This window comes from Oncorhynchus mykiss, chromosome 19, assembly GCF_057628025.1.
Source record: "Oncorhynchus mykiss isolate SJ-2025 chromosome 19, ASM5762802v1, whole genome shotgun sequence".
Taxonomy (NCBI): Eukaryota; Metazoa; Chordata; class Actinopteri; order Salmoniformes; family Salmonidae; genus Oncorhynchus; species Oncorhynchus mykiss.
The window spans coordinates 22072071-22096117 of record NC_143040.1 but is presented as its reverse complement, the minus strand read 5'-3'; the positions used below and the strand labels follow the sequence as shown (position 1 = coordinate 22096117).

Genomic DNA, 24047 nt, shown 5'->3' with positions numbered 1-24047 from the left:
TTTCCAAAACATTAGCAGCCAGCCACCGACAGCCAGGCAAGACATAAGCAAGGCTAGACAAGCAAGGAAGCAATGACTCCAAATGTGGATAGCCAGTCCTTTGGCACAGTGCACTACTCCAATGTCTACCTCTCCATATTCGCTCTGTTTTGCGTCAAGCTCTTTGTCAAGATCAGCCTGAATATTCTCACCCACTTCTATGTGGTGAAGGGGAATCGGAAGGAGGCTGCCCGCATTGCAGAAGAGTTTTATGATTTTGGACAAGGGCACAGTAAGTAGATGTTTCCGTGAAAGGCAACAGACTATTATTCTATAGTAGAGGGTCATACACACACTTTCTACAGTAACGTGTGTGTATTAGGGTATTCCAGCTTTCTAAAAGCTCTGTGTCTGTAACATGCCAGGCCAACTGTATCCAGTCTGCCCAGGAACTACTCAGCCTATCGTTGTGGCCCGGGGGCATTAGAAACACTTAGATACATTGTGTATTAGATATACTTTCTTCTTGATGTCTTTCCATGCTCTTTTCTTGCTGAGGTACTGGGGGAAAGCACTGCATTGTAACAACCGCACCTGGGATGAGGGGAAAGACCCAGAACCTTTGGCATCATGACGACGCGTTGGGTTGGCATGACAGAAGTCTCTGATTCAATATTTCTTCCGCCCTTAGCGTATTCCACGCACTGCAATCGTCAAGTGATCTGATGGGATGACACAGGGAATGCACATTTTTGAGACTATGTCAAATGAATATATTCAATCCAGAGGTTTGCAGCTGTACGTGTTTGTATAATTGCGCATGCCCCTTGGATGGGGGTCATACCTAGGAGCTGTGCCCTTATTAAAATGCCACACAATTCATAGACAGATTATATCGAAGCTGAGACTTGGCAGTTAGAGCCTGTTGTCATACTCCACCTAGGTTACGCACAGCGACTGTCAGCCAGGAATGTTTTGAGCTGAACAGAAGCATGTTAGAGAGAGGTTAGAGAGGCTCTAGCGTTCCATCCCCAAGTACAACTAGTTTAACTAGTCTATTTGATTTGATAACCTGTAGTAGGGATATTCAATTATGGCTCTGGAGAGGCAAAATACTTATTAACTAGTTATTAAAATTCCCTTATTAATCAGACTATTTCAGACCAGGGACATCAGGTATGTAAACTCTCCGATCAATGAATTAACTACCAAAGAAAACCTGCATTATGTCCATCCCTGAATTATTACCTGACAATTATGACCTTATAATGTGACCAATGACGTTATAAACAGCATGTGGGTTTTTCACTTGAATATTGCAAGCAAATGATTGTTACACAAGCAACTAGGCATACTCAAAATAGCAAATACTATATTCAACTCAAAGGTCAAACTTTAGTATTTCAAACCATGCAGAATGAATCCTTAATGAACAGAACGGTTCCTAACCCTGAGACCAGCGGGGGTAAAGGCTGTTCTGGTCCTTCTCTGCCTGTTCATGTTATTGTGGTGCTTGTCCTTGGCAGTGAAATGACAACAAGCTGAGCAACCAATCAGAGAGCAGGTTTTAGACTGGATCATGGTGCACTGTGGTGCGGGGACAGATAGCTGATGTAAACATGCCTGAAGTTCCTTCTGCAGAGAGCTCGAGCGAGCAACAGCCAGAAAACACGTCGAGGAAAAGAACGTTAGAGAACACAGATGATTACACCGCAAAAAAGAAACCACGCTGTTGGGGTATTTTAACTAGCCAAGGTCAGTAGCGTTTTACGCACACACAATTGCGTATTTGCGCACTGGGTGAGTGCGTCTCGGACTGTCACAGTGCAATGTTATTATAGGACTCCTGTGCTGTTCGTGTCGAGTTTATTTGAGGTAGAGAGAGGGGTTGACATAGAAATGTTTCGTGAAAAAGGCACCTGTTCTGGAACATTCTCATAGGATCCAGCCTATTTGGGACTGTGTTATAACATGTGAAATGAAGCAAATGAATCAAACAAACGCCTTGGACACATCTGGTCAAATGGGTCCTTAGAGCAGCCGAGTGCTTATCCTACTGATGTGGATACAGATCCATACATCTTACATAATAACACAAATGCTTTTTAAATTGTATTTAACACATACTTTATTAGTATTATTACTAGGCCTATGTGTAGTAGTAGGCCTTAGGGTATGTGTCTATTAAAGTTTAATAATGACTGGCCTACAACAGCTGAAGCTACCATGTACTCTCATGACTCTCACACAAGACAATAAGAGTATGACCTTTGAACTGGACTAAGCAGCAGCTTCAGACAATTAAACCTGATTGTATCTCTTTATCAGCTGTATCCAATCTAAACTGTAGCTGGGTCACATTAGGGTTGTAACTGCTTGATTACTAATTGACTTTGACATCCAAATGTTGTAAATGCAATAGTTTGTTATTTAAGCAGAGTAAATAAACAAAAATACAGATTGCAGATATTATAGCCATTTCTGCTTCCTCCTGTTATTGCTTAGTGTGGCAAAGGGGAGCCTTAAATGAAAGCAAAAGTCACATGTTCAGTGCACTGTTGCAATATTCATGAGAGCTACCATTTTACTCTGCTAGAATAGAGACACCATGTGCTGTTCGAATGAGCATAATGGGCTTCAGCCGCACCAGGCAACCAGCTATAGAGGATCTGGACTGTGGGAAAGGTTGGCTGGGTTCCTGGAGAAAGGAGAGAAAATAGAGAGAGGGGGATTCCAGGTTGCTGTTGTGACTGGAATTAACTACTTACTGTGGCTCTAACATGTGCTTCCTAAGAATAGCTTCCAAACTCTAATTATCTCTGCAACAGTGGTGGTCCTCAGTGGCACCTGTTGTTATGCTATGTATACCTTGAAAGAGTTATTATCCTTTCCCCCCAAAAAATATCTATCAAAATGAATGTCAATTTGCAACAACAAAAAACAAAGATACAGTATTTTAGTTGTCCTATTCATCATAAAAGATAGTAGCAACGACAGGCCATTTCAGTGTACTACATGAGATTGTCAGGTGATGCAGATGCCCTTCCAAAGATGGCCGACACAGTCACAGCTCTGCCTGTGTGAATCCATGCGGTGACAAAAAGTCCCTTCAGTACAGTAACAGTACAGTAGGTGACAGGCGCCCTCTTCTCCTACAGGCAGCAATGTCATATACCTATCAATGGCTAGATGTTCCGTGGGGAGACGGAGACATGGGTATGTAGTATTGAATATTGCACTGCATTGCTGTTTATTTAACCAGGTAGGCTAGTTGAGAGCAAGGTATCACTTGCAACTGCGACCTGGCCAAGATAAAGCAAAGCAGTTCGACACATAAAACAACACAGAGTTACACATGGAAAAAACAAACATACAATCAATAATACAGTAGAAAAATATATATACAGCATGTGCAAATGAGGATAAGAGAGGTAAGGCAATAAATAGGCCATGGTGGCAAAGTAATTACAATATTGCAATTAAACACTGGAATGGTAGAATGTGCAGAAGATGAATGTGCAAGTAGAGATACTGGGGTGCAAAGGAGCAAGATAAATAAATAAATACAGTATAGGGATGAGGTATATTGGACGGGCTATTTACAGATGAGCTATGTACAGGTGCAGTGATCTGTGAGCTGCTCTGACAGCTGGTGCTTAAAGCTAGTGAGGGAGGTAAGAGTCTCTAGCTTTAGTGATTTTTGCAGTTCGTTCCAGTCCTTGGCAGCAGAGAACTGGAAGGAGAGGCGGCTGAAGGAAGAATTGGCTTTGAGGGTGACCAGTGAGATATACAGTACCTTGCGAAAGTATTCGGCCCCCTTGAACTTTGCGACCTTTTGCCACATTTCAGGCTTCAAACATAAAGATATAAAACTGTATTTTTTTGTGAAGAATCAACAACAAGTGGGACACAATCATGAAGTGGAACGACATTTATTGGATATTTCAAACTTTTTTAACAAATCAAAAACTGAAAAATTGGGCGTGCAAAATTATTCAGCCCCTTTACTTTCAGTGCAGCAAACTCTCTCCAGAAGTTCAGTGAGGATCTCTGAATGATCCAATGTTGACCTAAATGACTAATGATGATAAATACAATCCACCTGTGTGTAATCAAGTCTCCGTATAAATGCACCTGCACTGTGATAGTCTCAGAGGTCCGTTAAAAGCGCAGAGAGCATCATGAAGAACAAGGAACACACCAGGCAGGTCCGAGATACTGTTGTGAAGAAGTTTAAAGCCGGATTTGGATACAAAAAGATTTCCCAAGCTTTAAACATCCCAAGGAGCACTGTGCAAGCGATAATATTGAAATGGAAGGAGTATCAGACCACTGCAAATCTACCAAGACCTGGCCGTCCCTCTAAACTTTCAGCTCATACAAGGAGAAGACTGATCAGAGATGCAGCCAAGAGGCCCATGATCACTCTGGATGAACTGCAGAGATCTACAGCTGAGGTGGGAGACTCTGTCCATAGGACAACAATCAGTCGTATATTGCACAAATCTGGCCTTTATGGAAGAGTGGCAAGAAGAAAGCCATTTCTTAAAGATATCCATAAAAAGTGTCGTTTAAAGTTTGCCACAAGCCACCTGGGAGACACACCAAACATGTGGAAGAAGGTGCTCTAGTCAGATGAAACCAAAATTGAACTTTTTGGCAACAATGCAAAACGTTATGTTTGGCGTAAAAGCAACACAGCTGAACACACCATCCCCACTGTCAAACATGGTGGTGGCAGCATCATGGTTTGGGCCTGCTTTTCTTCAGCAGGGACAGGGAAGATGGTTAAAATTGATGGGAAGATGGATGGAGCCAAATACAGGACCATTCTGGAAGAAAACCTGATGGAGTCTGCAAAAGACCTGAGACTGGGACGGAGATTTGTCTTCCAACAAGACAATGATCCAAAACATAAAGCAAAATCTACAATGGAATGGTTCAAAAATAAACATATCCAGGTGTTAGAAAGGCCAAGTCAAAGTCCAGACCTGAATCCAATCGAGAATATGTGGAAAGAACTGAAAACTGCTGTTCACAAATGCTCTCCATCCAACCTCACTGAGCTCGAGCTGTTTTGCAAGGAAGAATGGGAAAAAATGTCAGTCTCTCGATGTGCAAAACTGATAGAGACATACCCCAAGCGACTTACAGCTGTAATCGCAGCAAAAGGTGGCGCTGCAAAGTATTAACTTAAGGGGGCTGAATAATTTTGCACGCCCAATTTTTCAGTTTTTGATTTGTTAAAAAAGTTTGAAATATCCAATAAATGTCGTTCCACTTCATGATTGTGTCCCACTTGTTGTTGATTCTTCACAAAAAAATACAGTTTTATATCTTTATGTTTGAAGCCTGAAATGTGGCAAAAGGTCGCAAAGTTCAAGGGGGCCGAATACTTTCGCAAGGCACTGTAGGTATATGTAGTTGTCCACATATTCTAAGTCAGAGCCGTCCAGAGTAGTGATGCTGGACGGGCGGGCAGGTGCGGGCAGCGATCGGTTGAAGAGCATGCATTTAGTTTTACTTGCATTTAAGAGCAGTTGGAGGCCACAGAAGGAGAGTTGTATGGCATTGAAGCACGTTTGGAGGTTTGTTAACGCAATGTCCAAAGAAGGGCCAGAGGTATACAGAATGATGTCGTCTGTGTAGAGGTGGATCAAAGAATCACCAGCAGAAAGAGCGACGTCATTGATGTATACAGAGAAGAGAGTCGGCCCGAGAATTGAACCCTGTGGCACCCCCATAGAGACTGCCAGAGGTCCGGACAACAGGCTCCCTCATAAAAGAGACTCATATCTCAATAGGGTTTCACCTGAATAAAGGATTAATAAAATAATTTAAAAAACACCTAAATATTGTTCTCTGACGTGAATGGTAGTGTTGTTGGGTGTGTAGGGAGAGACTGAGCTATGCCTGCCAGATGTACAAGGCTATGCCTGCCAGATGTACAAGGCTATGCCTGCCAGATGTACAAGGCTATGCCTGCCAGATGTACAAGGCTATGCCTGCCAGATGTACAAGGCTATGCCTGCCAGATGTACAAGGCTATGCCTGCCGGTTGTACAAGGCTATGCCTGCCAGATGTACAAGGCTATGCCTGCCGGTTGTACAAGGCTATGCCTGCCAGTTGTACAAGGCTATGCCTGCCAGATGTACAAGGCTATGCCTGCCGGTTGTACAAGGCTATGCCTGCCAGATGTACAAGGCTATGCCTGCCGGTTGTACAAGGCTATGCCTGCCAGATGTACAAGGCTATGCCTGCCAGATGTACAAGGCTATGCCTTCCAGATGTACAAGGCTATGCCTGCCGGTTGTACAAGGCTATGCCTGCCAGATGTACAAGGCTATGCCTGCCAGATGTACAAGGCTATGCCTGCCGGTTGTACAAGGCTATGCCTGCCAGATGTACAAGGCTATGCCTGCCAGATGTACAAGGCTATGCCTGCCAGTTGTACAAGGTTATGCCTGCCAGATGTACAAGGCTATGCCTGCCAGTTGTACAAGGTTATGCCTGCCAGATGTACAAGGCTATGCCTGCCGGTAGTACCGGATGTACAAGGCTATGCCTGCCGGTTGTACAAGGCTATGCCTGCCGGTTGTACAAGGCTATGCCTGCCGGTTGTACAAGGCTATGCCTGCCGGTTGTACTAGGCTATGCCTGCCGGTTGTACAAGGCTATGCCTGCCGGTTGTACAAGGCTATGCCTGCCAGATGTACAAGGCTATGCCTGCCAGATGTACAAGGCTATGCCTGCTGGTTGTACAAGGCTATGCCTGCCAGATGGCCTGCTTGGTTGAGCTAAAGTTATATATAGCTCCATCCACACTGTAAGAGAGTGAAAATCTATCTAGCGCTCCGTGATATTAGTGACAGCTGTGACAACTGGGTTTCAATTTTCTGAACATATGAACATATGGATAGTGGACTGGTACTACTGGCTTTTGGGAAGTAATTCTAAATTAGGATTACGGTAATGATTGAATAATAAGGATACCGACAGAGAGTGAAGGCTATGATGAATGCTGTCATTGTATCAGACTTGAATGGGAATGTGCTGGTTATATATATATATATTTGTGGATGTGAACATTAAGAGCTTGTGTGATAGTGAAGGGCTGTCACTGTAAACGAATGACTGTAATGTGTGTTGTTTTGGAGAGGCTCAGTGTTTTGTCTGTCCCTCTCCCAGGGTCATGGGCGGACCGGTCCCCTCTCCACGAGGCAGCGTGTCATGGCCGTCTCCTGGCCCTCAGGACCCTTCTCTCACAGGTGAGTCACACACAGAGGGGCGGGGCACCACATCGCAAAGATTTCTGGTCAATTGTTTATACAGTGTTAAGACAGAGGGACTTTTTTGACACCTTTATATAAAATAAAATGCTGATGCTCTGTCTGTACGTCCCAGATAAGATACATATATGTTTGCCATTTTCCCTTGTAGTCAGATCTCCAAAAGTTGATTTGGGTAGTTCATCTGTAGATGCTCTACAGACTGTCAGTAATATTTCAATTATCTATCTACTAACTTTAGCGCCAACCCTAATCTTAACCCTTATCCTAAACCTAAACTCAACCCTAACCCTGACCTAACCTTAACCCTCACTCTACACTATCTAGAAACTAAAAAGGCTTCTTTGCCGGTTCCCATAGGAGAACCCTTTGAAAAACCCATTTTTGCTTCCAGGTAAAAACCCTTTTGGTTCCAGGTAGAACTTTTTTTTTACACAAAGGATTCTACATGGAACCCTAAAGAGTTCTACCTGGAACCAAAATGATTTATAGTATGGAGACAGCCTTAGAACCATTTTGGAACCCTTTTTTCTAAAGAGTGTGTCGTGGAAATTTCCTCTATTTACCAAATCATGGGAGCAAACCACACACACAAGTCAGAGTTAGTTATAAAAGTCCATCTTTAATTATATGAGCTCTATCACAACCCTGTGACTCTCAGATCGATTCAGTGTCTAACCATCTAACCGAGCCCCTTCCACATTTCAAATGAGGTCCTTTATAGTAAAGACACACACACAGGATAAGACAGCATAGACATAATAAATCGTTCAGCTTTGTCTCCTTACTCAAACCCCAGAACCATAAACCAACCCTCCATATCACCAGGCATATATCAAATTGTCATTTAGATACAACCAACTCTAAATACAACCAATCCTGGACAAGCTCACGGAGAGGAGAATGATTCCAGACACTGCCATCTCCGATGGGAAAACTAGGGAGTGAACTGGCACACACACAGTGAAGCAAAAGACATGCTTACACATGATGACACTTTGACCTCTCCCCTCTCAGCGGCCATGCAACTTAGTCTTGACATAGAACAGATACTGCAACCCTGCCCACAGTATTATACAAAAATACCATTCTGATGAGAATTAACTTACACACATTTGATAAATATAAAACATCTTACATATGTTACCAACAAATTCTGATTATCCCACGACAAGTGTAACCCGTATTGGAAACCTAACCGTAACCTTAGCAAGCAGCTGCTTCTCAACAGACAGTGTGTTGATAGTATGACCATCTGTAGAGCATTTACACAAAATAAAGTGTAGGGAAAGTGAGACCTATATAACGAATGCAAACATTTCTTGTTGTCATCCCAGGGTTACAACGCAAACATCCCTACCATAGACCATGTGACGCCGTTGCATGAGGCTTGTCTGTCAGACCACGCGTCATGCGCCAAGGCGCTTATTGCAGCTGGTGCCAACGTAAGTCATGACCAAACGGACGCACACACAAACACATAACGCTCCACGTCAGAACGAGACGTCATTATGCTGTGGCAGCAACTCCTCTTTTTACATTCCAATTGACTGACAATGCCCCATCTATCTGATCAGGTAAATGCCACCACCATTGATGGGGTGACACCACTGTTCAATGCCTGCTCAGCGGGCAGTGCCACCTGTACAGAGGTACTGCTGGAAAATGGTGCCAAGCCCCAGTCAGAGATGTGCCAGCCCTCGCCCATACACGAAGCCTCCAGCAAAGGTACTGCCATCGCAGGATATGTGTGTCATACACATAGCTGTCATAGCTGTCACTACTGTGAGGTTTTGAAGTACTCTGGCTGTAATTTTGGTATGTTTCCCCCCTCTATTCTAAGATGAGAGTACTGAATGCGTTTCTGAATGAGAGTATCCTGGTAACACAGGGCGTATTGTGTGTAGGCAGAATTGCTTGTCTGGAGGCACTGATCACATGGGGAGCAGACGTGGACTATGATATTCCTCACCTGGGAACCCCCCTGTATATCGCCTGCATCTCCTCGGGACTCCAGTGCACACAGAAACTCCTCGATGGAGGTCAGTAACTAACCAGACACTTTGGTCCTAACTTCACATGATCTCTCCCATTGACATCAATGCATTTTTATTTATTTATTTTTTACGGTTCATCCGTTTGTACTTTTTCCCCTTCTGTATTCAGCATTTAGTAAGGAAAGGTATGTCACGGGACATTGTTTTACCTGACGCAGTACTCACAAACATGGAGCGTGTTCAGTAGGGAGAATCTTTTGAAACTGAGGGAAACGGGAAGGAACTACACAAACGAGTCCCTTCCGATCATAGATTCATGTTTTCTGTTGCAAACCATTTTGGTACAGTGTGACCTATTGAACAAAACCAATGTTGTCTGGTTTGCTCCACAGGGGCCAATGTGCAGAAGGGCAGGTTCCTGGAGAGCCCACTCCATGCAGCAGCTCAGAAGGACTGTACTCAGATCATCAATGTGTTGTTAGAGTTTGGAGCGAACATTAACGCTAAAAACCTAGAGCTGAAGAGACCGGTGGAGTCAGCCCCACCTAACAGCTCAGCAGAGGAGACGTTACTGCTGTATGAAGGTAAGATTATGCTCAGTTCACATGGGAATATGAGCCTGATTCCAGATCAGTTTGTACTGTATAACAAACTCATATGTTTGTTTTCATGCCAAACTTGTGGTCTGATCAGAAACCGATACTGAAGTTTCTTGATACTAATTCTGATCTGGGACCAGGTTAGGAAATATCCCCATTCAGCTGGTGGGAAGAAGTCAGAATCCCTTGTAAAACATTACTATTTGGATTATAAAAGTGGATGATATTGAGGCTGTCTTGGATTAATCAGATAATCTCTATATCTCTTGCTCTCTCCCTCTTGTTTCTCTCTCTCTCTCTGCAGCAACACCTCAGTCACTATGTCAACTGTGTCGTCTCAGTGTCAGAGATTATATGGGCCGATCTCGACTACACCTCATCCCTCAGTTACACCTCCCCAACCCTCTCAAACGCTTCCTCCAGTACAGATAGAACACAACGCTCTCTCGCTCTCTTTCTGTCCCTTCCCCTCTCTGTTTCTCTCTGTCTTCCTCTTTCTCTCTCTTTCTAAATGAGAGAGCATCGTCATAATAGAGGATATTCTTTCTCCCACCCTCTCTTTTTCTCTCTGTTTCTCTCTCCGTCCATCTTTATCATCAAGGGAATTTTTTATTACTCACTGAACCTTGTTTCTTTTTAACCCAGAACCTCAAATGCACTGAATCCCTCCCATTCACTGACATCTGTTTCCACTCTTTCTCTGAAGCACCTACGTACAAGGTCATGTAAATATGTATATTCTGTTACATTGACCAAAACAACAACTCTTATGCTAATCAGAGGTACTGTGAATAATATTGCATTTCAATTATTTTCTAATATAATATTAGCCAACTAATATATTAACGTGACCCGTATATGCATAACTCACTGAAAAATGTACAGTATTTTGCCAAAACTCATTTCACATACCTCTCACCTGTTTCACTCTAATAAATAAGAATGTTATTCCATGATGTGGTTGTCTTGGAGATTATACTTCTGGCATGTTTCGGCTGTGGTTTAGTTCAGTCGTTTTTTTCTTCTTGTCTACAATACTAGATGGTGCTCTGTAGCAGGACCCATTTTCTCAATCTATTTAGAAGATCCTTTCACCTTTTCCATCAATCAAAACTCAAATGTATCCTGCTCACGATACATTGGTGTCGTCTTTATGGTACAAAAACTGACATTTTGATATTTTCATGAACACATTTTATAAACTTGCAACGGCAGTACAAACAAACTGTACATGTGTCAATAAGTAAAACACAATCAATAAATACATATGTAAATAAATGCATTTGAAGATCATTTAAGTATAGGTGGAAAACTAATATCAATACATTATTTAAAAAAAAATGACAACACTTGTATAAATTATCTGAATAAATGTTTGTTTCAAGAAAACCTCTTGTCTTTACATGAATGTACCTACTTACCAATATACTGTATGTTGCAGTGATAAATAGTTTTCTACTTTAAGGCACAACCTTCAGGTATTACATTTTTTTTAAAATGATTAATTAGCCTATTTATTCCGGTCTGTGTTTCAAAAGCAAAATGATTCTCAAACATTGCCTTTTTATCACAGCTTTCGGTTTAACATATAAGCTAGCTAGTCTTAGCAGGTTGTCACCCTGTCCGCCAAATTGTGATGGTAATAATGACTTGCGTACAGAAGCTTGTCATCATTATGAAATCACTACAAGTTCTGCAGTCAGGTGATGGCTACAAATGATTATGAAGGAGGCAACGCTGACGAGACTCAGAGGCATTCCAAACCCCACCATAGAATAGGAGTTTTAATCCTATGAATCAAGTGTCGTAACAGCTATTACACTTGCAAGTCCCTAGCCGTGTACAGTACCAACTACCTCCCCTTCTAGCTAGCCACTGTGATCCCTGAAGCAGTGCTACGCAACTCAGCAGGAACGACAGTCTTATGTACAATACAAGAACCCATTCACAAGTTAATTGACAACATTACATGTCCGCATCTTTTTCACAGTCAAACACAGTACTGCACAGACACCATGCTGCTAAGCTGTTTTAATGCGAACGCAATCACGTCCTACATCAATTATTTGACTGATTGATGCTAAGCTAAATAAAAGGCTAACGGGTACGTTTCTCTGTATTTGTTTTGCTTTCGTTCAACTACCCCTGTAAGCCGACATCACCATCCGCTCTGCTCTTGTGCATGTATGTGTGCGGGCTGGTTTCTGTAGCAGACAGAAAGGATGATGCAACATTGCACAACGTTAAACCAACAGCAATACAACACACATATGGTGTTCACCAATCAAATGAGGCTGGTGCTATGACCATGAGCACAATAAGAATCACATGGCTCGTCGACTTGTCTGTCTGTGTAGTGATGTGCATGTGACGGTGTTTCTAAAACCAGACAGCCGTACTAGAATGGTCTCACTCCTACATAGAAACACTATCACCCGTTTCAACCATGCGAACCCTCTTTGTCAGTGTCTAAGTACGGCAACACGTTTTCTGTGAGAAGCTGTAACACTGTTGACTGGATGACTTGTGCTGCACACATTGTAAAACCACATAGAAAAAGCACACAGTGGAGAGAACTCATTTTAAGCATCCTTCCTCCCATCTCTCTTCTTTCGTCCTGGAATGTCCATCCCTTCTTCCTTCTTTCTCTCAGGAAGAGCAGGTGTCGGTCCTGACGTCGCCCTTTTACCGTCGTGTGACCTTGGCCTCGGAGGCTGACCAATCAAATGCTATTAGTCCTGTAGCCCATCCTCGTTGGCTAGGCTGGCTCTTAGAAGGGGTTGAGACGGACACCTGTACCCAGAGGTGAGAAAGGGTTCACTTTGGCCCACATAAGGGCGTCGTTCAATGATATGGCCGATTTACCGTCCTCAAGGAAAAACACAGGGCCCTGAGTGAAGAAAGGAAAAACACAGCACTACTTTTATTCCTCTACCATTGACCTTATCACCATGGCCTGCAAAACAGTTTAAAGGTTGTAACAAAGTCATCTTTCTCCCCTTGACTCACCAGAGGAAGTGACTGAGACACACTTGAAGCAGAAAGGCACTTCAAATCGTCGCTGTGGATACAGCTTGAGCAGCAATTTACTGATTACCACCCACATAGTGATTACCCACCACTAGGGGACTACAAATAGTAACCACTTATGGGTTATATATAGCATGGTCCTCTTTATAAGGGGTTAGAAAGCATGGCGGTTTCGGGTCTGGGTTGCTGCTGAGCCCTTTGTTTCCCTGACCCAGATTAAGCCTAGTCTCTAACCAAATTCTGTGTCCTCCAAACTGTCCCTTTGTGACCAACGTATTTTTCTGAATACACTTTGGTTGATTTATTATTATTAATTGGTTGATTGCTTGAGGCTGACCTGGATCCTGAGTCCGGTAAAGCAGGAGACCTGGACGTCAGAGTGGCTGGGCAGGTTGGAGCCTGTGACATAGTCGGGCCCCTCCAGGCCCCTGAGTGGCTCCTCCTGGAGCCTGTCTAGCAGACGGGCGTGCTCTGCCTTCTGGGCCTCTGACGGAGGGGTGTAGGGAGCCTCATCTGGACCCCTGGAGCTGGGTGGCATGGAGACAGAATCAAATGATTCAGACAGATAAACACTGGTGTGTTTTAATGTCAGACTTTGAACCTCAAACTGTCTTGAGTTTGCTAGTCCAATACTTGGACGTGATGACTAACGTATTTGCCAGGCCAGAGTAGAGTATATCAGAGTCATGGATTGATAAGACAATTCTTCTACTCACTTGATGAGAGACTGCGTGCAGGCCATCCATGCCTCCAGCTCTACAGAGAGTTGCTCTATCTGTAAGGGAACCGACACCTCTCTCCTCTTCATCAACTGACTGGGGAGGAAGGTGAGAGGTCAGAGATAGGGCTTTTAAATTCAACATTGAATTGGTGATGTAGGTGATGTAGGTTCAACACAGACATTTAGAAAGTGCTCCATAATGTGTTTTTTTTGCGTCTTACCTGGTGTACTCGTAAAGTGCAGGAACAATGCTGGAGTATTGTCTTCTGATGGCCAACAGTGCACCGATGTAGCCAGATAGGATGAGCAGCTCACTTCGAGCTCTATAACACAGAAAGAACATCCAAGGTGAGAGGGCTGAGGACCAATCTACAGCAGCAGACATTCTTATCCAGAGTGACTTACAGGAGCAATGAGGGTTAAGTGCCTTGCTCAAGGGCACATTGACAGATTTTTTACCTAGTCGGTTCAGGGATTCGAACCATAAACCTTTCGGTTGCTGGCCCAACACTCTTAAACACTAGGCTACCTGCCTAGACCCAGGTGACGTTGTGTCACACATTCTGATTCCCGTTCACTTACTCAGTGAACTTGGCAAGTATGAGCCGGTCCGTTCTAATGTAACCCAGAAGGTCTAGGATAGGATGGACAGAGTCTACGGTCCAGTCAGAATCACTCAGCTGTTCTTTGACGTGGGCGATGCCAACAAGCAGGGCTGCCTCGGGTTCTGGACTCATTAGATAGTACTTGACAGCGTTGAAGATGTCTCCCTCGCTGACAGCAGACTCAGCTAACGCCTGACACTCTTCCAGACTGGGAAGACCACACTGAAACAACACCACCAATTATTAACATGCATTTTTTTACTTCAATGTTGTTGTTGACATTTTCATGTCATATTGTCGATAGGTCTATTTCTATGTTCTTCTGTTTAAACAATTAGGGCCGGTTTCCTGGACCCAGTTTGGACTAAAAAGGATGCTCAATGGGGAATATTCCCGCTGAATTTCAGCACCAACTTTTTCATGGATTTGGTCTATCTCCGAGGAGCTCCCAGGGTAGAAGGCACACAGCTTGGCCAGCAGGACCTCATTGTCTGGGATCATCTGGAGAAGGTCAGCTGCCAGGTCCCTGGGAAGGAGAAGGGTGGTGACATCAGTCTAGTTGTTGGATTGCAGAGGACACATCCACACATCCCTTTGAAAACCTAAGCAGTCTTTATGAATCCAGAATAAAGTCAAATCCATTCTCGCAGTAAACATAGGGTTATGATACATGAAACATGTGTAATACCTGCTTCCAACTGATGGAAAGCTATGAGAGAAATGAGAGAATGGAGATGATAAACAAATGCACTTTACATATTCACAATCATATGGAGAATATATATATAACCTAGCCTGTCATGTTCATTAGCCCTCTCATGGAGAGTTGTAATTGGCTCTTACCAGGTGGGTGCGGTCATGTACTTCCTGGCTAGTAGCTCCAGGACGTAGTGAGTGGCCTGATTGGCTGATTCTCCCAACACCAGCCCTACACACACAGCCAGCTCCAGCTCATTACCCCGGATCAGACTGGCCATGGCTAGCTGTGGGGAACACACAACAACATGATAGGTTATGCATCTCCTAAATATGCACATTTATGTTCACATTCATAGGCATTAGTGCTCTGTAGGTTTTTTCTCCAGCCCTACACGTAAATACCTGATTCAGCCAATCAAGGGCCAGAGGCCGCTGATTAGTAGAACCGGGTGTATTGGGAGTATGGTTGGAACAAAACCCTGCAGGAGGGTAGCTCATGCCCAGCTTTAGGTTTCAGGTGCACAACTAGCATGCGCAACAGTGAATGTTATGTGTGTATTACAAGAGATCATACATACGTAACCTTTGACGCCATCATGCCCTGTCTGTGTGTTTACCTCAGTGTTGTCCACAGCCAGGTGACAGCAGGCCGCCAGCACAGCACGGCCATCTTGGAAATACCACTCCGCTAGCTCCTTACATGCACAGTGCAGTAGCCTGGAACAACAGAGATTACACTTCACCCTCACAAGCCTGGGGTCACGAGGGGATATTCAGTTGCCCAGCATGGATGCAATGCACCATGGACAGGAAGGTGATTACGTATGCTGTGGAACACACCATCATTAGGCAAAATGGTGTATTTTCATGTGAAAAGGACACACCCGTTATATGCCTGTATGTCGTCGCTGTCTGTAGTGGTTGTATGGTTGATTACGGCGGTCTGAGGCACGTGGATGTTGCCTTCACAAGCTCCCTGTACAAGAACAAAGGTATGACGTACGACAGCAATTGGGCTGAATGAACCTTCAATCCAGATAAGCCAATTAACATGGTGGTATGTTGTTCTCTCTTTTAGAGAACAGGGGTTCCCGATTGGAACCAATACATGTTTTATATTATGTCACTTTGTTTTCTAACTATACAATTAATCAACGGATGTCAATGTCGACATACCTGAGCCACTAGCAGCGCCTCGTTCAGTTGACCCCTGGCAGTAAAGAAGCTGACCAGCTTCCTCACGTCTCCCGTGGCGATGCAGTACGGGATGACATCGTGGTTTTCTTCCTGCATCAGCTGGTCGGCTCTTCTACGAGGGCACATGCATTGAGCAAGGAAGTCAACAACCCCTGTTGTCGTTCTAATTGTAAGCCGCTCTGGATGAGAGCGTCTGCTAAATGGCTCAAATGTACACGTAACCATAAACATGCCTCTTGAATTGACAAACTAACTCAAAACATACCGTTGCATGAGTTTCTTCCAATACTTTATGGATACACCAGGGGCAACTGACAATGCCTTGTCCCACTGTCAAATACAGAAAACATGACAGACATCATCATTATGTACAGCAATTAATGCTGTGATTGTTAATTTGACACCCTTTATTGATACACCCATAGTTTGTTCTACACACAGAAAAAATATGCTATCTAGTACCAAAAATGGTTCTGCGGCTGTCCCCATAGGAGAACCCTTTGAGTAACCCCTTTTGGTTCCAGGTAAAACCCTTCTACACGGAACCCAAAAGAGTTCTACCAGGAACCAAAAAGGGTTCTACCTGGAAGCAAAAAAGGTTCTACCTATGGGGACAGCCGCAGAACCCTTTTGGAACCCTTTTCCCCCTAAGAGTGTAGCCTAGGGCCTAAAATGAATCCATCCATTACCTCTCCCAGTTCCACCATGAGTTCACAGTATCTCTGGATCTGCCCCAGTCTCAGATGGATCTCTGCTGCGTCTCTCAGTCTCTCCTCTTTACTGGGAGCCCCGATCCCCCCGCCGAACTTAGACATCTTCACTATGGTCAACTCCTGGGCCTCAGACTACAGAACAGACACATTGAAATGTGTACTGTAAGTGAATAGTCGAAACGTTTGATGTTCTTTTGAAAAACGAACCCCTTAGAAATACGACTCATACGCTTGGTCCAAAATCACTCCATCCCCCTTTCCTTCTGCCCTAACCCTTGGATGTTTGCAGATCTGAAGGGACTGGACCATGTGTGAGATGAGACAGTCAGTCAGTCAGTCAGTGGTCGACTTACGGTTTTGAAGCGGACCAAGTGTTTCATGTGCATGATGCCCTTGCCGTAGCTCTGGGGAAGCAGACTGTCGTCCTGCCCATTGATCACTGACACCAGGTCCCACAGGTTATGACTGCCCCCTGGTGGCTGGAGGAAAGAACACAGAACAAGTATTCATAAGCACTTCATAAGAGTAGGTAGTATGTACAGTACATAATACATGGGGATTCCAGTATATATATACTACCAAATAGGAGTACTAACTTGAAGGGTTATCTATAGGTTATTTGATACCTGATGATATAAAATTATACCAAGAAAGAAACGACTATACTTCAATCAAACCAAATTAAAACCATGTTTCTGGACTACAGGAATGGAATAACTAAATGACTGTAAATAAAGTGCTATTCATTTAAGGAAAATTGCGAGTAAATGTACTCACAGAGAAACATTCAGAGAACCACCTGAGTTTCTTCACCCGTACTTCACTGGAGAGTTTATCCAGCTCCTGCTTGATGTCTCTGGACACCTTCCCACAGAGCAGAGGGGTAGCACCAGGTACCATGGCCCTATCTGGAGGAGAGGAGGGGATATAGTACTCTACCATGCAGACACACACAGGTTCAGAATGATGTCAGATCAGATGAATTGTTCTTGTGAGGATATGTCGGGTTTGGACTGATAAATATTTGCGGTATCACTCTCTCACAGTGGAGACAGAGTTTTGAGCAATCAACATATTGATGTCATGAGTAATCAACACGTCTATAACAATATAGTCATAGTGACTGATGGGAGAGGGATAAAGAGCGTTTACTGATGAATCTCTAATCCTGGAGTGTATACAGATAGAAATGTAGCACATAGAACTAACACGATTCCTTATTCTACATGGCCAGTGATGTAGAGGTAAAAATCAAAAACGCTATTTTCAATGCATTTTTTCAGCGAAAGGTGGGTAAACGCTGGCACAAAATAAGGGTGTTTACGTGCCTTACCCTCCACCGTACATGTTCTACACAACACATTTCTTCAGTATCGGAACATTTAACTGACCCGTGTTGCCGATGATGTCGTCCCAGCTGTGGTCAGCCAGGACGTTGACCAGGAGCGGAGCGATGAGCGGAGTGAGGGACCACAACCTGACCGTAGAGTCCCGGGAACATGAGGCCATGGTGAACGGACGGCTGGGGTGACAAGTCAGGCCTGGAGGAATCAGATCAGGTTGCAGCATTACAGACACAGTGTCAGTGTAGAAACAGTACCATATATTTCATTTCACACTCATTGGCCTCTATAAAGCATAGCAGGTTTCCCCAACTGGTGGTCCATAGATTATTTTATTTGGCCCCCAAAGTGGTGGGGGGCCCCCAAAGTGGCCCCCCACCAGCAAATCAGCTCCAAGTGATTTGAATTTTGACTCCCACGCATAATAGAGAGAGATATGTGATTGTATGCAAACGCAAGCAAGGTTTGAGATGATAATGTTTTAGTCAAATATGATATGTTTGGGCTTCTGGTGGTCAGTTTGCAGTCTAGAAATGATCCTGGGCCCGTGGCTGAGTCTATTTGATGAAGGCTGCAGTGTGGTGTTCCTGATTCATTACTGAGGACCGGTACCATAGACATCAGCGCCGTGGTCGTAGCAGGTGTCCAGGCAGGTTCCGTCCCTGGTGTCCCAGACTTTAATGGTGTAGTCCCAGCTGCCGCTGGTCAGCAGGTAGGGCACCTCCGTGTTCCACATCAGGCCTCGGACCGGAGCCTTGTGACCACTCAGCACGTTGATACAGGCATCCTGGGTATAATCCCAGATACGCACAGTCCTGGAGAGTGGGGAGGGGAGGGAGGGAGGGAGAGAGAGAGAGAAAGGGAGCGAGAGACAGAAAGAGAGAGAGAGAGAGAAAGGGAGCGAGAGACAGAAATAGAGAGAGAGAGAGAGAGAGAGAGAGAGAGAGAGAGATTATATGCGGACTCCCATATACATAATAGAGTGACTACTCAAACCAATGGCATCTGTATTGATAATGGTGGCATATCAAATAACTACCATGTGTATCTGTGTATCAGTACAAAGTGTTTACCATGCATTATTCAGGTACTGTTACACATTGGTGGATGTGATAAATCACCCTAATGCAATGTGCTGTGAGACTCAGTGAAAGAACATATGAATACTGTATTAATGTGCTGCGTGTACCCGTCATCTGAGCCACTGCAGAGAATACCCTCTCGGAGAGGAGACCAGCGCACGTGGAACACCTTGGCCAGGTGACCCGTGAACACCTTGAGTGGCTGGTCAGAACTGGTGGCCAGGTAGTACACGCGCACGTTTTTATCCTCACAGCCCGTGGCTATCATGTCTCTGGGAATGGAGAGAGAGAGAGAGAGAGAGAGAGAGACAGAGACAGAGACAGAGACAGAGACAGAGACAGAGAGAAAGAAAGAAAAAAGAGTGAGAGAAAGAAAGAGAGAGAGGGATAGATACAGAGAGAGACAGAGAGACAGAGACAGACAGACAGACAGACAGACAGACAGACAGACAGACAGACAGACAGACAGACAGACAGACAGACAGACAGACAGACAGAAAGAAAGAAAGAAAGAAAGAAAGAGAGGGGGAGAGAGAGAGGGGGAGAGAGAGAGAAAGAAAAAAGAGTGAGAGAACGAAAGAGAGAGAGGGATAGATACAGAGAGACAGAGAGACAGAGAGACAGACAGACAGAAAGAAAGAAAGAAAGAAATAAAGAAAGAAAGAGAGAGAGAGAGAGAGAGAGAGAGAGAGAGAGAGAGAGAGAGAGAGAGAGAGAGAGAGAGAGAAAGGATAGATCTAGTAGAGTATAGGTAACTAACTACATCTTCCAGTATACCTGTTATACAGTAATGAAGGTGAACTACACAAGTGGACTCTTACTTGTTATTCTGGCTCCAGTCACAACCAAACACAGCAGCAGGGTGCTTGTACTTGTGTAAGACCCTGCCGTCGATGGTCCTAATGATGCAGAAGCCGTCGCCACTACATGTGGCTATTCTTTTAGAGTCCTTATGGCTCCATGCGATACAGAAGATACCATGATTCCCATGCTGTTGAGTACACAAGGGAACAAAAACGTTTGTGACATAAAAAATATATTGATAAACTAAAGAAATGATTGATAAATCACTCTATTCTCCTTTTCACACTATCAGGCCGACCCGAACAAACTGCTGGATACTGGATGCGTAACCAGGCTAGCTCAGTACAGCTTGGTTTGGTTTAACTCGGTTCGGCTCAGTAGTGTGAAAAGCCCTTATGACTGTCTTGTTTTTGGTCGGGGTTGTTGACGCACCTCATTGAATCGTGTGATCATCTTGCCTTTCTTCACATCCCAGATGAATGCACCGTTCCGGGACGTGGCTCCGGCTATGCAGTTCAGGTCTCCTTTCGAAGAACACACACGAAGATAACAAGAGACATATTTACGGCTTCCAAATGAATGAACGCAAGAAAGTGCAACATATTTCATAGCTTGGTTTGAATCGTTTAAAAAAGTGCATTACGTTGACTTCTTAATTTATATTCAGTAAATCATTACTAACGGGAAAGAACTCAAGGTAACACTTTACATGAAAATATATACTTAAGGCGTTCATAAAACATCTATTCATCACCAGCAGAGCCGTTTTCAAAATAAAAGTCAATATGACGAATTATGGTATATAAAGGGTGTTTCGAATTAGAGCATGGGAAGGTTCGGAGTATGAGCGTATATCAAAGTATGCGAGATGGGACATGGGGGCACTTCTCGGATGAAAGAAGGTTCAGTGAATGGGGAGGTGCAGCGTGAGGTAATACAGTGGGGGAGGTGCAGCGTGAGGTAATACAGTAGGGGGAGGTGCAGCGTGAGGTAATACAGTAAGGGGAGTGCTTCTCAAATGTCATGTTTTATGAGTTCTCCACACTCTCGTCCTCACAAGAACGTCCTCGGAGAATGCACTCGGAGCACGACAACGTGGAACAAGGTAGAAAACATATTGAGAAACACCCAAAGTATTATGGTCTGCGTGTGTTCTCTCCCCGTGTCTTACCAGGAGCCCAGGACAGGGAGTAGACCACACCCTCGTTGCCGGGAGACGTATTAACCGCCGTGAGGGTGTTGATGTCCCACACCTTAATGGTCCCGTCAAACGAGGCTGTCGCCAACAGGTTGGGGTCGTCTGGCTTGAATTTACAGTCAAATATGGTCTCAACGTGACCCTGAGAACAACATATTGTTTCATGGTCAGGTCTTCTTCAACATGAACTGGATTGGGAGTTATGTACAACAGAAATGCAGACACAAACAAGAAATAGAAGAACGCCCTTAGCATCATCCCAATTCCCCTACCTCCCTTGCTACCACTTTTCCTCCCTTCTTTTCACCCCCCCCCCCCCCTCTCTTCCCCTCCCCTCCCTCACCAGGTCTCGTAGGAAGTCCCACTTCTTGGCTCCCATGTCGTAGAGCCCCACCCCTCCATCCACGAAGCAGCAGACCGCGTGGCCCGGGGGGAGGGAGAAGGCCTGGTTCTGGGATAGAGTAGGAGGAGGAACAGCCTCACTGGTGGATGATGTGTAGTGGTTCTTTGTCGGGGAAATGGAGCTCAAGGCTGAAAAGAGGGTGGGAGGCAAATAATGGCGGGGCCAGGAGGGGTCAGGAGGGGTCAGGTGATAGCAAGAATAGGGAAAGAACACACTATGCCATAGAAAAGTTACAGTTTTTCCAAAAGATATAGCAATCTTACTCCACAAGATCAGTCATTCATATCCAAAACTCTGAAGTTATTGTTCCCTTTTAGAAAAAAGGGATCCAAAAGGTTTCTCCTATTGGGACAACTGTAGATAGCACCTTTTTTTCTAAGAGTGTGCTGCAGACTGTGGATTCTACCCTAATTTGTGGATTATCAGTAGTGTGTCAGATGCTTACATTTCTTGGCTGGGGGAGAGTTTAACACATGTAAAGCATGGAAGCCGGTCTTCTTCAGTTTAAAGTTGTCCAGCGGTGTAGATCTGGACACGTTCCATATCCTCAGCACACCGACTTGAGAATCTGGGAACAGAAGGAACACGTTGGAACAGTGGTATTGACAGTTCTAAAGGCCTGAGCCTTACGCACCTGACCTCTAGCTACCTACACTGATACCTCGTGACCTTACCTTAACCCCCCAGTACCCTACCCCTTATACCCTACCCCCTAAACGCTACCCCCATTTCTTTACCTCTAGTGAAGAACATGCCGGGGGCGCTGAGGACACAGCCTTCCCCTCCCCCCTCCCCCCTACACCCTGCACCCTAACCCATTGTACCCTACCCGTAAACCCTACCCCAATATGTCCTTACCTCCAGTGATGAACATGCCGGGTGCACTGGGGACCCAGGCCAGACACTGTACAGAGGCAGCTGAACTGGGGAAGCTGAAGGTAGTGACACAGGTGAGCCCCTCTGAGTCCACCATTCGGATACCATTATGCAGGTTGGCCACTAGGAGGTAGTCTGTAGACAGGGGATCCCACTCCAACGCTGTGACCGGGTCCTCCTCGTCCGTCCCCTCTAAAGACTCTGGCCGCAACACGTGCTTCTGGTTTTTAGATCCTAGGACAGGAGAGGAGACCTGCTGCATCAACTGACTAAATAAAGTCACCACAGCCCCTAATGAAATACCGGGAGGTACCAAATAAAGGTTCTCGTGTGGAAGAAACAGTCAACAAATACATATTTAAAGGTTGTTTTTTCTTCCTGGCACTGATTCTGCTGATAGCAGCTCGTTCGAAGAAGGGTCTACAGATGTAAGATCTTCATTTGATCACTCTTGTTGCTGAGAATTTTCCTGCACCGCAGGAAATGCGAACTTGTAGTGTATTCAAGGTTTTAAAAGTAATTTTCACTTTAAAATTTGCCTTAACAAAAAATGTATCAACCTCTACAAAATATATCCATTAATTATAATCCACATAATAATTTACATTTCCTGTTGCTGCAGGATTATTTTCCTGCTGTAGCAAACTGTCTCAAATGTGGATCCTACATCTGTACTTGCAATAATTGTGATATGTGGTTGTTTACAGACTAAAATGATTGTAAGTCGCTCTGGATAAGAGTGTCTGCTAGCTAAATGACTCAAATGTAAAATTGTTTGTAATAGAGAAACGCATGCCCAGTTCTTTCACATCAGTGCAAATGAACGAGATAAGACAAAGAGAGGAAGCCATTTTAGACAATTGAGACGCAGCCACAGTCTAGACTATCTATAGACTATTGAGATACAGGCTCAGCCTAGACTATCTATAGACTATTGAGACGCAGCCACAATCTAGACTATCTATAGACTATTGAGATGCAGGCTCAGTCTAGACTATCTATAGACAATTGAGATGCAGCCTCAGTCTAGACTATCTTTAGACTATTGAGATGCAGCCTCAGTCTAGACTATCTATAGATTATTGAGATGCAGCCTCAGTCTTACCTGGCTGGAAGATGGAGAGGCTCCCGTCCGTGTGTCCAAACACCACCTTGCCCTTCTTGACGGGGTGCCAGCGGAACAGACAGATGTCAGACAGGAAGCTGTGTGCCTCCTTGTGGATGGTGACGCCGGCGTCCAGCCCGCTGATGGCCCACAGGTAGAGAGGGCCCCGGTGGGACACAAACGCCACGCCGTCACCTGCGTTCCAGCACCAGCTCAGAGACGCTGGGATGCCTGGGTGATGGTACATAAGGGTTAGAGACACATTAGATACACACACACACACACACACACACACACACACACACACACACACACACACACACACACACACACACACACACACAGAAAACACACACATTCATCCACCCACCCACACACACACTCTCTCTCTCCTAGAAAAACAGCC

At 44.6% G+C, this 24047-nt stretch overlaps 2 protein-coding genes across 5 annotated transcripts in view; one reads left to right on the top strand and one right to left on the bottom strand.

Moving 5' to 3' along the window:
- On the top strand, positions 1-11254 carry LOC110497394 (ankyrin repeat and SOCS box protein 5). Of its 2 annotated transcripts, none has more exons than XM_021573480.3 (7): positions 1-271; positions 7169-7248; positions 8607-8714; positions 8847-8997; positions 9177-9311; positions 9659-9850; positions 10170-11254. In XM_021573480.3, the coding sequence occupies exons 1-7, from the start codon at positions 73-75 to the stop codon at positions 10295-10297; spliced, it is 993 nt and encodes a 330-aa protein (XP_021429155.3). In that variant the 5' UTR covers positions 1-72; the 3' UTR covers positions 10298-11254. The 2 variants fall into 2 exon arrangements, with proteins under 2 accessions (XP_021429155.3, XP_021429156.3); XM_021573481.3 differs by lacking the exon at positions 1-271 and adding an exon at positions 1518-1734.
- LOC110498652 (WD repeat-containing protein 17) overlaps positions 11045-24047 on the bottom strand; it is a 26250-nt gene continuing 13247 nt past the window's right edge. For all 3 annotated transcript variants that reach the window (XM_036954322.2, XM_090209582.1, XM_090209581.1), the window contains exons 4-28: positions 23642-23872; positions 22519-22770; positions 22106-22228; positions 21601-21788; positions 21231-21399; positions 20492-20583; positions 20077-20246; positions 19363-19527; positions 18786-18988; positions 18222-18371; positions 17608-17738; positions 17184-17309; positions 16807-16962; positions 16383-16447; positions 16097-16229; positions 15805-15896; positions 15538-15637; positions 15065-15204; positions 14910-14930; positions 14636-14747; positions 14199-14443; positions 13838-13939; positions 13612-13710; positions 13233-13422; positions 11045-12755 (exon numbers count right to left, since the gene is read on the bottom strand). In XM_036954322.2, the coding sequence (XP_036810217.2) occupies positions 12636-12755; positions 13233-13422; positions 13612-13710; positions 13838-13939; positions 14199-14443; positions 14636-14747; positions 14910-14930; positions 15065-15204; positions 15538-15637; positions 15805-15896; positions 16097-16229; positions 16383-16447; positions 16807-16962; positions 17184-17309; positions 17608-17738; positions 18222-18371; positions 18786-18988; positions 19363-19527; positions 20077-20246; positions 20492-20583; positions 21231-21399; positions 21601-21788; positions 22106-22228; positions 22519-22770; positions 23642-23872 (3575 nt within the window). In that variant the 3' untranslated portion in view covers positions 11045-12635. The remainder of the gene's footprint in view (positions 12756-13232; positions 13423-13611; positions 13711-13837; positions 13940-14198; positions 14444-14635; positions 14748-14909; positions 14931-15064; positions 15205-15537; positions 15638-15804; positions 15897-16096; positions 16230-16382; positions 16448-16806; positions 16963-17183; positions 17310-17607; positions 17739-18221; positions 18372-18785; positions 18989-19362; positions 19528-20076; positions 20247-20491; positions 20584-21230; positions 21400-21600; positions 21789-22105; positions 22229-22518; positions 22771-23641; positions 23873-24047) is intronic.

Excerpts from the sequence above, each read along its gene's own strand:
- LOC110497394 (XM_021573480.3), top strand. The coding sequence starts at position 73 with ATGACTCCAAATGTGGATAGCCAGTCCTTTGGCACAGTGCACTACTCC. Across the intron at positions 272-7,168 it reads TGATTTTGGACAAGGGCACA|GGTCATGGGCGGACCGGTCC; the intron begins GTAAGTAGATGT and ends TCCCTCTCCCAG. Across the intron at positions 8,998-9,176 it reads ACACGAAGCCTCCAGCAAAG|GCAGAATTGCTTGTCTGGAG; the intron begins GTACTGCCATCG and ends TATTGTGTGTAG.